The sequence below is a fragment of the Meles meles genome, chromosome 3, assembly GCF_922984935.1.
Source record: "Meles meles chromosome 3, mMelMel3.1 paternal haplotype, whole genome shotgun sequence".
NCBI classification, from domain to species: domain Eukaryota; kingdom Metazoa; phylum Chordata; class Mammalia; order Carnivora; family Mustelidae; genus Meles; species Meles meles.
This window is the reverse complement of record NC_060068.1, coordinates 91,636,062-91,650,767: the sequence shown is the minus strand read 5'-3', so window position 1 is coordinate 91,650,767 and position 14,706 is coordinate 91,636,062. Positions and strand designations below refer to the sequence as shown.

Below are 14,706 nucleotides of genomic sequence, written 5' to 3'. Positions count from 1 at the left end.
TTTTATAGCCTGTTGTCTAGAAAATGTTCTTATTTCCATGTGTCTTATTAGATGCTGAGCAAATAGTTGATACTGGCCTACCAAAAAAACCCATAGAGTATAACCATTTTCAGAATTGTGTATAGGCGGGATTTTATTTTATCTTTTTTTTTTTTTTTACATATCTTTTCATTTAAATATTTCAGGTGTACAGAAAAGTTGCAGTAAATCAATACCTATATATCCTTCATTTAGTTTTATCAGTTACTAACATTTTACTTTATTGCTCTTTTTTTAATCTGTGTGCGTATATAAATTATTGTTGTTATTGTTAAACCATTTGAACTTTAGTTTCAAGTATCATGGTATTTTACCCCAAAATCTTAGACTTCTCTTCTTCTTAATCATAGCCATGATTACACTCAGGGAACTTAACATTAATTAGTACTGTTCTCTAATATCAAGTCCATAACAAGTTTCCTCAGATCTTTTTTTTAAGCTCTTTCATCCTTTTATCCTAAGGGAATGTGTTTGGCTCTCATGTCCTCACTCTTACTTGCTAATCCCCAGCCCTGTACCCCGTTTTTGGGGGATGTATTTTGCAACAGTAACTCTGTGGGTGATTATTGAAATTCTTTTTTTGAAGCATTAATTTTAATTTAGAATATCACAAATTCCAATATACAGCTAAGTTTGGGATATAAATATAAATATTTTATGACTTACAAATGTACCTGGGTACTTCGGTTTCAGTTCCTACCTTATGTATAATTAAGAGCATATACTTTTTTTTTCCCCCTTCTTTGAAAGGGTTCTCACTTAACTATCAAAACCAAAATCAGTTTATTTTTATGTCAGTAGAATATGCTGTTTATATAGTGTTTTCAGTTAAGTATGAGTGGGTCCAGTTGTTTGAAACCTGTGGTTTACATACTAATTGGCCTGCTTTTGTAAGCTAATTAGTGATCTTTAGGACGGAGAGCACTTAACAAGATTAAGTGCTCAATAAATAATAGTGAGTCAAAATTTGAAAATAGGTGATATATAATAAAGAGTCTCATAATTCTTAAGTTTTATCTCACTGAAATATTTGGGCAAATATTTAACTTCTTGTCTTTCTGTAGCCTCTCTCGTATCCTAAGAGGCAAGCAATTCTGCATATTTTTTACTATTGTTTTAGTGTATACGGTGATTTAAAAGCAAAAAAGGGAAAATCTCACTTTTTCTGGGAGCACCTTTTAATTTTAATTCATGGGATTGAAAGAGATATTACTGAAGTTGTGAATGTCTAGTATTTCTGTTTATCACGAAGCTTACGCTCATCAGAGCAATTTCAGGTACTATAACCATAAACCAAGAGACTGGATCGCTGTCCAGCTTCAGTGTAGATCCTTTTTATTTTTTAAGAAACTCACTGTCAGGCTGTACTGTGTCTTGGTATATTTTCAAAACTGGTTAGCTTAGTCCATGGTGGTCTTAACAATTGTGTCTTTTAAAAAGGATTTTGTTCAATGTTTTCACTATACCTCTTGTATACCTTTATCATTCTTCTGATCTTTTCTCATTGCAAGTTTTTTTTTTTTTTTTTTTTTTTTTTTTTTAAAGATTTTATTTATTTATTTGACAGAGAGAGAGATTACAAGCAGGCAGAGAGGCAGACAGAGAGAGAGGAGGAAGCAGGCTCCCTGCAGAGCAGAGAGTTGGTGCGGGGCTCGGATCCCAGGACCCTGAGATCATGACCTGAGCCGAAGGCAGCGGCTTAACCCACTGAGCCACCCAGGCTCCCCTCATTGCAAGATTTTTATGTCTACCTTTACATTCTTTTCTTTCTGGTGCCTTGTTCTCTGGAAGGTGCCATCAGATAATTGTTGAATGTATGAGTAAATGCTGACTTTTTTTAAATTAAGACAGTGCTGTTGCTAGTTAGGTAAGCTGCTTTGTTAAAAAAGATCCAGGATATAGCAGCATTTTCTATTAAACTGTAGATCGCTGGCTGTATTATATTGTTTTCCTGCAGTTTAATTTATGCAGTATATCTGGTAGTTATTTAAAATTCTTTAAAAATATTTACCATAGAGCTTTGTGTCTCTGTGTAAAATCTGATTTATCTTTAAAAAGATGGATGCACAATACATTCCATATAATAAATAATAAATATTTCCTGCCTGGGACTTAATAATGTGTCATTGGTTCTTGAAGGAAATTGCCTTCTTTCCTAATGCAGTTCTTTTACTTCCCCTACTTCTGTTGTGATAGATACGACCGTATGTAGGATGTCTGGTACAGTATTTGCCTCTTCTTTGGAAGCAGAGTGAAGAGCACAATATGTTGAGATGTGCTATTCTGACAACACTTATTCATCTTGTGCAGGTAAGTCACTTTATATATATAAAAAATATATATATATTTTAAGATACTATTTATTTATTTGACAGACAGAGATCACAAGTAGGCAGAGAGACAGGTAGAGAGAGAGGGGGGAAGCCGGCTTCCTGCCAAGCAGAGAGCCTGATGTGGGGCTCGATACCAGGACCCTGAGATCATGACCTGAGCCAAAGGCAGAGGCTTTAACCCACTGAGCCACCCAGACACCCCACTTAATTTAATATATATATTTTTAATTGAAGTCTGATTAACATACAGTATTAGTTTCAGGTGTACAGCATAGTGATTTGACAATTCTACACATTATTCAGTGCTCACACAATAAGTGTAGTTACCACTTGTCACCGTACATTTGTATTACAGTATTATTGACTATATTCCCTATGCTGTACTTCTAATCTCTGGGACATATTTATTTTATAAATGGAAGTTTGTACCTCTTAACCCCTTCTTTATATTTCGCCGATCCTCTTACTCACCTCCCCTCTGGCAACCACCAGTTCTCTGTTTCTAAGATTCTAGGTTTGGACTTTTTTTTTTTCTTTTTAAAAATTATTCATTGTTCTCCTGTGGTTTACTTTAATGTAGTGAAGGGCCTCTCACTTTATGTCTTTTTCATATGTGATCTAAACACTTTTAAAAACGACTTTTGCATTGACTTTAGATGTTTTTTGACATCTGGAAAATACTCTGCTTTTTTTTTTTTAAATTTAAATTCAATTAGCCAACCTATAGTACATCATTCGTCTCAGATGTAGTGTTCAACAGTTTATCAGTTGGTTATAACACCCAGTGCTCATCACATCAATAACCACTACCCAGTTATCCCATCCACTCCAGCAACCTGAAGTTTGTTCTCTATAACTAAGAGTCTCTCACGGTTTTAAAGACATTTTCTTTCATTAGATGTAGCAGACTCCCATGGAGATAGACTCATGATTTGTGCAGTTCATTGTACTTTCCATATATTTTCCTTGGTTTTTAGGGCTTTTCTGCATAAATTTACTCTCCATTTTCACTCTTTTTTTGTGATTTAAAATAAAATTTTCCCTTTCATCAATGCGGAAGGTAGGGAAACAGGTGACTTACTTTTGAAGGAAGGAGTGAATATGATTTTAGGCATCTTGACTTTGAGTGTTGTTTTGTGTAGCTGGTAGAGAGATCTAAAATTTCAGAGTGAACAGAACTTTATAGGTGTCATTTGAACGGTTATAGTGAATTACATTCTGGTGGTGGGAGACTGGAGAGGAAAGAGCTTAATGCCAAGTTGCAAACCATCTGGATCCAGGTAGGCTCAAGTGATTTTTATTGATCTTGCCCCAAGGTATGATAGATTTTCCAATGGAGAAATCTCTAAGTTAATAGTTACTACTTGACAATTTTCTGTTAAGTTAAAAATTGCAGTAAAAAACATTTTAACATTAGTTTTTTAAAAATCTTTCTCAGGCACCTTAACACTTCTTTTGAATTGTATATTTTTTTCTTTCAGTAAATATTTGTGGATGAGTTTTACAGTTACAAATTCCTACCTAAGGCAGTTTCAGATAGATGAATGTGATACAAAAAAAAATTTTTTTAAGATTTTATTTATTTATTTATTTATTTGACAGAGAGAGGCACAGCGAGAGAGGAAATACAAGCAGGGGGAGTGGGAGAGGGAGAAGCAAGCTTCCCTCCGAGCAGGAATCTCAAGGCAGGGCTTGATCCTAGGATCCTGGGATCCTGACCTGAGCTGAAGGCAGACGCTTAACGGCTGAGCCACCCAGGCGCCCCCCCAAATTTTTTAAAAATCACTTTCTTTTTAAGAACTGTCTCATGTGGCATCTCTTTTTATCTACCATTTAATTCTTGTGATATTCTGTGAAGAAGATAATCCCTTTTACAGAGGAGGATGCAAGGGCTAGGATAAGGTTACTGCTGTCATAAGTAAGAGAATGAAGAGTGATCCCACATTTTTTACATTATATCTCTGCCAGAATGTGTTTTTAGGTTCAGTTTGAGAGTTTTGTGATGGAGGTGTGAAGAAAATCAGCTTCTCTTATCTCCTTAAGCATTGTCACCTCAGGAAGTCTTAGGAAGCCAGAGTAACCTGCAGGGCATGTTTGGTGGATAGTGTAGGGCCTTTTTCTTTAATCATGACTGTTCTATACCCTGTGTTTTTGTTTAGGTCAAAGGTGCAGGGTTTGAGCCAAACGGTCATCCACCCTTCTGGGGAAGGCATATAATGGTTAATGTTAAAGTTGAGACTGTAGCTTAAAATGTGCTTTTCAGTCATTATAGAAGATTATACTAAGGGTTATTGTTAAGTTTGATTTTGTAGGAAACACTGCCATCCTTGGGCTTTTCAAACTTAACAGGGAAATATTAGTATATTTGTCTTTGTTTTTGTTTCATATTTTACATTCTGGCAACCCAGACTAGCAGTCCCTGACTGAAGAGATCATCTATTGGTCCTTGATCACCTGCTTTTGTTACTATTTTTTAACCTGTGAAAAATTTGAAGCATACACAGAAAAAGGAAGAACAGTATAATCAATCAGCCCTTAGGTAACTATCACCCAACTTGAAGAACCATCACCATTTTGTTTATATAAATTTAGGGCACTAAAAAGCTGATTGAGAGGGTTGAAAATGTATGGGAAACTTAGGAATTGTGAATTTTTCCTTTAGGATATAATCTACCTGGGTTGTTTTGTGGGGATGATCCATGTTTTTGAGGTCTTTCCTCAGTAAAATATCTTTCAGTTTCCTGCCTCTTGCATGTTACAGCTCCCTGTTTTTACATAGTATCAGTCCTTTTGATTATCTGGTATCTCCTTGTCTGGAGAGCATTTGTTCTACCTTATCAGAGGATCGAACAGGGCCAGTGGTTTGTTTGTGGACTTGGCATGAAATCTTGGTAGCAAGCTGCTTTGTGAACACTTTCTGGAGGTCCTCTTAGTTTTAATACCAGACCTTTAACCTCCTTCTTCCCAAAGTACTTGGCACTACCAGTTTTTGAGTCTTTTGGAGTTTCTGTAATGTAAATCATGTTGCCTCTTGCTGTTATTTTACTGCTGGCTTAGAGCTTTGGTTTTCTGAGTTTGCTAAGTCAGTTACCACTTGTCTTTCCAGCTTTTATCTTTCTTTATGCCATCTTTGTACTTATGGTTATAGATCTTTAAGGCACATCCTCCTAGTTTCTTTAAGTGGTTCTTGACAAAACAGTAGTAAATGTATGCATTAAATTGGTCAGCTTTCTTCAGTTGTTAATACAGTATTGCTAATACTGAATTGTTTAGTGTAGCTGGAACATAATACAGAGATTGGGTTTAGGGTCAGGAAGATCAAAAGAACATCTCTTGAAGTTCAGGACAAGTAATGTTATCATTTTTATTTTATCATATTTTATTTTAGAAATTTATTAATCAGGGCGCCAGTGGGGGCAAGGTTTGGAATGGAGTAAAATTAAGGTCAAGGAAAGTATTTGGCAGACTGTTAACCGTGAAGGAGATGATGAGGATCTGAAGGAAAAGCCAAGGAGAGAAGGGAGAAGATTCGAAAAATATTAGAGAGAATGAAGGATTGTTTAGATGTTGGGTGAGAAAAGGAATGAGGAGGTTGTTGAGATACCATTTATCACTAATGGTTCAGATCACTTGAGCTGGAAATGTAGGGAGAGGAGCCAGTTTTAGAAGATAGTGAGTTGTTGGTTCAGTGGTCAGCTTAAGAGTTTGAACTGGCTTCTACGTGATGATGTCCTTTAGTTAGTTACTATGTCTGGAATAAAGAGATAGGGGGTTGGAGATAATAGATTTGGACACTTTCAGCATGCAGATGGTACAGGAGAAGGCAGTCAAAAGCAATACCCTGGGGAATGCCAATAATTAGGGGGTATTATTCTTTTTCCCCCTTCACCTAAAAAGAAATAATAATAAAAAATATATATTCACAGGCTGTTGAAAAGATAAGTACAGAATACCCTTCACCCCATTTTCCCTTTTGTCTTATGTAATTATAATATAGTATAGTATAGTATAGTATCGTATGATTTCTGCCCCTTGAAGCATTTCTGATAATTTTTAATAACTGTTGAATTTACTTTTGAGCTTTTTTAGTATTGTAGACAATGTCCTATTGTGATTATTTCATAGTGTTGTGGACAATGTCTTACAGTTACAACTGTGGGCTGAGAGAATATTCAAATTTATTTAAAGCTGAGTATCTGGGATTGGACACATTCTTCAGGCCATTAGATGGCAAAGGTGAATGTCTTCAGGCTTTGACCAAGAGAATATTACATGTTTAGCAGTTGCTTACTTTCGTTTGGCTAAAGCTAGCAACTTGTGCTTATTATATGTATACTAAGTAAGTAGATGGATTTTCATTTTCCTAGGGGAGTTTAAGTCTACTTGATAATCAAAATGAACTTGGCTGGTTTATCTTGATGTTCTTTTTGTTGTTATTGTTCTATTAAAGCTTGAACTATAGAGACTGAAATTAAACTACATTTTAAAGTTCAGTATACTACTTTGTTAATTGTAACATTTTAATAATTCTCTTCCTTTAAAAACATCTTTAGTAAGGTCTTTCAAGTTGTACTGTAATTTACTATAAACTATATTGATATTTGAGTTATTTTCTAAATGAGGTGTTTGATGCTTTATTAGTTTTCTTTCTGTGTTTATTAGATTACGGAGATTATTATGGATTAGAAATTGACTTTTTATCCATTTCGTTTTCTTGTAGAGTGCTTAGACTCAGTGTGCTTCCCTGAGTCAGCCTCTGTAAGACAGTAATTAAGCAAACTGGAACTTTAGATTAAACTCCCCTTCTTCCTCCATCTTTGTGTTCTTGGGTCATTAATATGAGCAAAAATTGTTCATTTGAAAAAGAAAAGCTTATTAAAACCAAGGAAACAATCTCTTCTTTTACCCTCTTCCAGCGTCCTTTTCCCCTTCCTATATTTAGTGTTAATTTTTTCTTTATGCTCCCAAGAAACATTTTTATGCATATAACTCAATATGTGTATAGGTAGATGTTTTAAAAAATTATGCAGTTGTTATACATACACTTTTACACATTTAGATTCAGTTAGTAAGTATTGTTGAGGTTGTTTTCATTTCATGCCTAATCTTTTTTCATCGACTCCTCAGTATTCTGGGATATGAATATACTATGATATAGTTTAATGATGAATATTTTGATTGGGTTCACTTAGAGACAATTTATAGAATTTAATACAGCAGTGTTAGTACTTCTTAAGTAGTCAGAAAAAGTATATATGGAATCTCTTAAAATGAACAGATGTGTATAGCCTTGGTATATATGGTTTTATTACCATTAGGCAATTAAATAGTATTTTTTTGCTACTTGATTTTCAATTGTAAACAGAACTCACTTTGTTTCTAGGACCATCCCAGAAAAATCTGATTGATTTATTTTTTGTAAGTTTGTTTTAGGACCTTTTTATATGATAGCTTATTTTTTGGTGGGCGTGGGATCTTAGTGTGTCTTATGTTAAGTTTTATTTATACTTCCCATAGGGATTAGGAGCAGACAGCAAGAACCTGTACCCTTTCCTGCTCCCAGTTATTCAACTGAGTACAGATGTTTCCCAGCCTCCACATGTTTATCTTCTGGAAGATGGTTTAGAATTATGGTAAGAGGAAAAATTTGATACCCTGGATTTCCCCCCCCCCCCCCCCCCCCCCCCCCCCCCGTCTTCCATACTCTCATGCCAGAAAAGCAAAGGTAATGTAATAGGGCTTAAAAACTCAGCATTTAAAAACAAAAACAAAAACATGAAACCACTTTCCCTAAACTGGGTAACATAATAGCTCCATTCTTCTTGGCAACTGTCACTCAGTGTAGGCTCATAGGAGTCGAAGTTGAAAGGGGTAATTTCAGTAAGAACTTGGCTACATTTAATGTTTGCAGATTTGAAATGTAAAATGGGGAGAGCTCAATAAATTTTCAAAACTAAAAATGACTTAAAACTTGCAGCCTGTTTCCCTCCCAATCCCATAAATGACTCTTAATCTCACAAAACAAACTGGGGGTTGCTGGGGGGAGGTGGGATTGGGAGAGGGGGAGCGGGCTATGGACATTGGGGAGGGGAGGCGAACCATAAGAGACTATGGACTCTGAAAAACAACCTGAGGGTTTTGAAGGGTCAGGGGTGGGAGGTTGGGGGAACAGGTGGTGGGTAATGGGGAGGGCACGTTTTGCATGGAGCACTGGGTGTTGTGCAAAAAGAATGAATACTGTTACGCTGAAAAAATAAATAAAATGGAAAAAAAAAACCAAAACTTGCAGCCTGTTAAATGGGATGTTTTAGGGGGTGTTGAGTTATTTTTCAGCCTCTTAACTACCTTACTTAGTAAAGTAGTGAGATACTATAACCTCAGCACCAAATGCTGAGTCTACTTTGTCTTGACTAGTTATTTTACCAAGTGAGTAGTATGTCATTTTGAGAAATAAAAAGGAAAAACTCTGTTTCTGAGGTGGCTTGGTACTACAGACCCATAGTGACTGACCACTGTGTTAAGGAACTCTGCTAGAACATGGAAAATCCTTTTGCTTTACTAAGCTTATCTTATGCACAGCAACAATTTTCTGTGGGGCCAATTATAATATAGGAAAGGATTAAACATTCTGATATAAACTGACCATTAAAATTAAAAAAGAAAACCACAGAAATAACCACAGAAAAAAATGAACATTTCTGCTTTCCTTCCTTCCTTCCTGCCTTAGTATTTTTTTAAGATGTTTAGGAATGAACCTTTTTTTTTTTTTCATTTTTAGAAATTGTCTTTGTTGCAAAATTAATGATCTGTAGCAGAATACTACATGAACAATTTTAAAACAGGTAGATACTCAGTACACATTTGGGTTCCTCATATATTCTGGGTTATGTTGTTTGAACTTAAATGACTTTGAATGGTTCATTTGCAAATTAGCATGTGTTGAAACCTTTTATATTCATATATTTTTATTTGTACAGGATAGGTTACTTTAGATGAAATATTGGCATTCTTTTTCTGTAAAAGAGCAGACAATAAATATTATAGGCTTTCCAGGTTACATGGTCTCTTATCCTAACTATTCACCTCTGCTGGGGTGTTTTTTTTGTTTGTTTTGTTTTTTTTTTAATTTATTTATTTGACAGAAATCACAACTAGGCAGAGAGGCAGGCAGAGAGAGAGGAGGAAGCAGGCTCCCTACAGAGCAGAGAGCCCGATGCGGGGCTCGATCCCAGGACACTGGGATCATGACCTGAGCCGAAGGCAGAGGCTTTAACCCACTGAGCCACCAAGGCGCTTCTGGGTTTGTTTGTTTTTTTATATTTTATTTTATTTATTTGACAGAGAGACAGAGATCACAAGTAGGCAGAGAGGCAGGCAGAGAGAGAGGGGGAAATCACCTCTGCTGTTTTTATGCCAGAGCAGTCATAGATAGCATGTAAAATGGCTGTGCTCCAGTAAAACATCATTTATAGAAAGGATGTGGGTTAATTTGACCCATGAGCTGTAGTTTGTGAATCCCTACTCTAGATTACAAATGAAACCATTAGTCCCTGGCACATTTCTGTAAATATGTAGATAACAGATGATGTAAACTGTTAGAAGAGCTAAAAATATTAGCTATAGTAATGAGATAGACTCAGATACTTAATAGTATATTAGCATATATGTATATATATATATTTTTTTGGACTTAGAATATTAATGTGTCTATTAAATGTCTATAAATTTTTTAAGGATTACATGAACAAGTAATAATAAAAGTACTTACTTTGTTAATAGTAATCTCTTTTTCCTAGCCTTTAGTTATATGTAGACAAAATGAAATCATTAGAATACTTGTGGGCTTTTTTGTTTTTCTTTTGCTAAAATGCTTAGTAGCTAAGATTCTTTAAGTCAAACCAGGGTATACATATCTTAGTAAGTTAGAACTCATCTTTGGAATTAGATATCGGTGTCAGTCCCAGTTATACCATTGCACTGGATGTGTAATCATTGTCTGTGAGACTCTATTTCCTTATCTATAAAGTAAGGAAGTATAATTCCTACCCATTTTGTTGTTGTGAGGATGAGATAGTTTGCAGAGTGATAAGCACCTTGTATGTTACATTGAAAGCCTGAGAATCACTGAGATTGCCTAGGAAGGAAAGGCCAGGTATAGAACATTCAGAATCCCACAGAACTTAAAACATTCCAAGGTCACATAGTATTAGAGGAGGGAAACTGAGCCGAGAGAGGAGACTATTTCCTGAACAACAGAGTGGTCCAAATATTGCTGATTGTCCTTGTTAGAGGAGTACGAAGAAGTAAATTTGGCCCATGGAGGTGATAGGAGCGGTTTCAGTAAAGTAGTAAGTTAGAATTGAAATTAAGTACAGACTGCGAGCATCAACAATTTCGGGAGCATTTATTATGAAGAGGAGTATGGAACTTGGGCAACAGTTGGCTGGTATGGGGAACACAAGATCTGGAGGGATGGGAGAAGCTCAAGAGTGATATAAGTGGAGGCAAGAAGGGATGGGATTTAGCATGTAGGTTTTTTTTTTAATAGCATTGGGGTACTTCATCCATTTTAACTTGGGGCTGGAAGATGGATTTTTGTATTATAGTGGGATGAGATAGGAAGTGTTTTATTAAATAGATTACGTTTTCTTAACTAAATGTGAACTGTAGCCATCAGCATAGTGTTATGGCTGGAGTTGAAATGTGTATAAGATATGGGGGATTTGTGGAGAAAAAAGATGGAAATAGTTATCTTGGAGAATGGGAAATTGAACTTAATAGGGATTATCAGTAGATGTTTCTACAGAAACATCTACTGTAGTAGAGATGTTTCTGGTCACACATACCAAGTAAAACTCTTCAGACTGATTATGTGGTTGTTTCCCAGGTCAAGTTTTTCCCCCCTCTTGATTCAATGTGCTAGAGATTTTTTAGTATTACTAGTATTCTCAAAGAACCAACCTTTGGATGTGATTCTCTTTGTTGTATTTTTGTTTCTTATTTATCAGTGCTCTTATATTTATCATTTCCTCTTTCTACTTACTTTAAGTTTTTGTCATTTGACCTACCTTCTGTGATTTAGCTTGTTAATTTTTTTTTCTTCTTAACAAACGTAAACATGTGATACTGTAAAATATTTTTAAACAGAATTCGAGCAAACTTTGAACAGGTTTTTTGTTTCTAAATGAAGTATGGTGTGGTAATGGAGACTGGTCAACAATAAGCATCAGCTATATACTGTTGATTTTAATATGCTTGCTCTTCATCATTAAAAAAAAAAAAAACCAACAACCAAAAAACCAGTTTGATTGCCTTTTGCCATCATCTTAGGAGATTTAGAATCTTAAAAAACAGCAACAAAATAAAAACCCCCAAAACCGTTCTCTTTAAAAAACGGACTTCCTGAAATAAACTCTTCTTACTAGGGTGAATTCTACTTTTAATATGTCATACAAGCCAAATTCCAGTGTTTTATCAGATTTTATGTTTCTCCTTTAATTATGAATGAGTTGGATTGGTAGTCCATATTTTGTGATGCTGTCTGATTTCATATCAATGTCATGTTTCTTTTACCAATTTATCAATTTTTAAAAAGTGATTTTTTTTCATACTGGAATGATCTCTATAATACAGTAACTCTTTGGATGATTTGAAAATTTAGTAATAAAGGGAACTGAAAATGGATTCATGGCTTCGGCTGAGGAGTGAGTCACAGTTAATATTCTCAGGTTGTTTCTTGGTTGTTAGTTTATACATACTTGGGTTTTGATTTTCCATCTCTGTTACAGTCTGGGTACTTAATACCTTACAATACTAATTTGAAAAAAGCCTTATATACATTTCCCTTATCTCTGTTATTTGCAGTTTTTTTGTTTTACCTCTTTTAAAAGTATACTTATTAGAGATTTTTCTTTTTATTAATATGAAAGAAGTACATGTTAGATTTTATGAGTTTTCCTATGTTTCTATCCTTTCATTATTTCTCCTTCAGATTTTTTACTTCCTGCACTTAGCTGGGTGTATTTTCTTAAAGCTCTAAAAATGGTTACTTTATTACTTTCGTTTTTCTTAAGTGCTAAAACATGTAAAGCTGTGAATTTGTCTTGGATTATAACTGCCTATTTCCCATAAGTCTTGATATAGAATGTCCTGTTTTTTATTTTGGTGGTCGCATTATGGATTTTTAATGTCTTCTTTGATTCAGTCTCATTTATTGTTTGCTCATACTGAAATGTATGATTCAGGTCTAGATTTACTGCATTGTAAATACAACATACCACTTGTTCAATTTTAAAAAAATTAATAAAATTTTAATGATTATAGGCTTTGCTTTTGTCCAGTATTCATATCAATAGTAATGATGATATCAAAGATGCATTCTTTATTCTTTCTAACTAGTAGGTTGTATGGTTCAAATCAGTGTTTTACTTCTTAATTTTGACACTGGTTTATTAAAATATCCATCTAGTTCTTTTGTATCAGTTTCCCTTTTTATTTCTAGCATTCCTGATCTGTAACTTTTAAAAGCTATTATTCACTGCACAAAATTTTGGTATTTTTATATATTGTTAAAATATTTAATAAGTAAACACAGTATTTAAAATTTAAAATATTTTGTGAAGCATCATGTGATGAAATATATATGTATGCATTGATTAACTTTTCACCTTTTAATTATTTTGCATTTAAATTTTATCTGATATTAATATCATATGGCTTACATTATTTAGATTTGATTTAATTGTCTTTGTTAAATGTTTACATTTTAGCTTTTCTGTTTGAAATTTTCCTGTGTATATGAGGCTTATTTTTATATTCTGTATTTTAATTTAACCAAAGATGCTTTACCGCAAAAGAATTTTCATGCTCTTACATTTACATGTTAAATTGATATACCTTTTTACGTGATGGTCCATGTTTCCTGTATTTTTTTGTGGAAGAGTAACATTAAAATTTACATTTCTGTAGTTAAAGATGCTGGTACATATAACTTTGTCTAATTATTCCTAAGAATAGTAACTTGTCTCTTTCCTTTAGTGCTTTGATTTTGTCTCTCTTTCTTACTTTCTTATTCTTCATTTGAAGTTGGAGTTACATGCCATGTCATTTTATTTTTTATTTTTAAGTACTTTAAACTTTTCAAGATTTTTTTCCTTTTTAAAATAGTATGGCTTATATTGTGGGAACCAACATAGGCATCAAGAGTGACAATGACCTGAATGGTCTTTTTACTAAGGTAATGACATTGGGAGGGAAAAATTGATACGGAATTTTAATTTAGATCAAATGACAGAGTTTGAAACATCTGAGATTTAGAATATGCCCATCAATTTTTTTCTCACTGAACTGTCATAACCGAATTGTGTTTTTTCTTTTGACTTTATTGTTATTTTAAAGGTGAATAGGATAAAAATTTTGAAATCTCCTGTTTTATTCTTCAAAAATGGAATCAAATCCTGTTCTTGTTGATCTAAGTAAAGTGTCTAAAAATAGCATTGCTTGTATAGGTGGCACGTACTTCATTTTCATGGTAGCTGGTTTCTCTTTTGTCCCCCTTTCCTCTTCCCAATTCTGGCATTTAAACTTTGTGAAATAGTTCATAGATAAAGGTAATAGGGAAGTCATATTATTTATAAATATTTATAACTTATATAAAATGAAAATCCATTTCCTGTACCCTTGTTAAGAAATGGGATAGTAAGAATGTCTTTGAAGCCCATGGTATTGCATGGTTATTAAATTCTATGTTCATTTCAGGGATGACCCACTCCACAAATTTTTTGGTTTTCATTCCTTGGGTTTCCTTCTTGTAATGTTTTTAAAATCGTGTGTGTGTGTGTGTGTGTGTCAAAACAGTATATTCTAACTTCATATAAATTGTATAGCTTGTGTTCTAACTTGTTTATTTTTTGCTCCCTGTTTTAAGATTGATCCATATTGATGAGTTTAAGGGTGTGAATGTCACAATTCATTTACTCATACACCATTTTGGTTGATATTCAAATAATGCAGCTGAACATTTTGTACATGATAATGTATGCAGATATATGAAACTTTATTTACTAGGTCCTAAGTATGTGCAAATATACATATTCCACGTTTTCAGATAATAATTATTTTCCAAGTGATGAGACTAACTTCCTCCTGCCAGCATTGTGCAAGAGTTCTCACTGTTTTGTAGCTTTGTCAATACCTATTATGTCCGATTTATCTGGTAGGGGTAAAATTGTACCTTGTTTTGTTAATATTTTACATTTTCTTGATTACTAGTTCACAATCTTTTTATATTTTTTATAGTCAGGTTTATTTACAATATTTGGATGGATCCTCTTTG

The 14,706-nt window shown here is 34.1% G+C and overlaps 1 protein-coding gene across 4 annotated transcripts in view; it reads left to right on the top strand.

Moving 5' to 3' along the window:
* The window catches only part of IPO11 (importin 11), a 213,336-nt gene that overhangs the window by 90,615 nt on the left and 108,015 nt on the right, over nt 1–14,706 (top strand). For all 4 annotated transcript variants that reach the window (XM_046000578.1, XM_046000580.1, XM_046000579.1 and 1 more), the window contains 2 exons: nt 2,236–2,349; nt 7,890–8,005. In XM_046000578.1, coding sequence (XP_045856534.1) covers nt 2,236–2,349; nt 7,890–8,005 — 230 coding nt within the window. The remainder of the gene's footprint in view (nt 1–2,235; nt 2,350–7,889; nt 8,006–14,706) is intronic.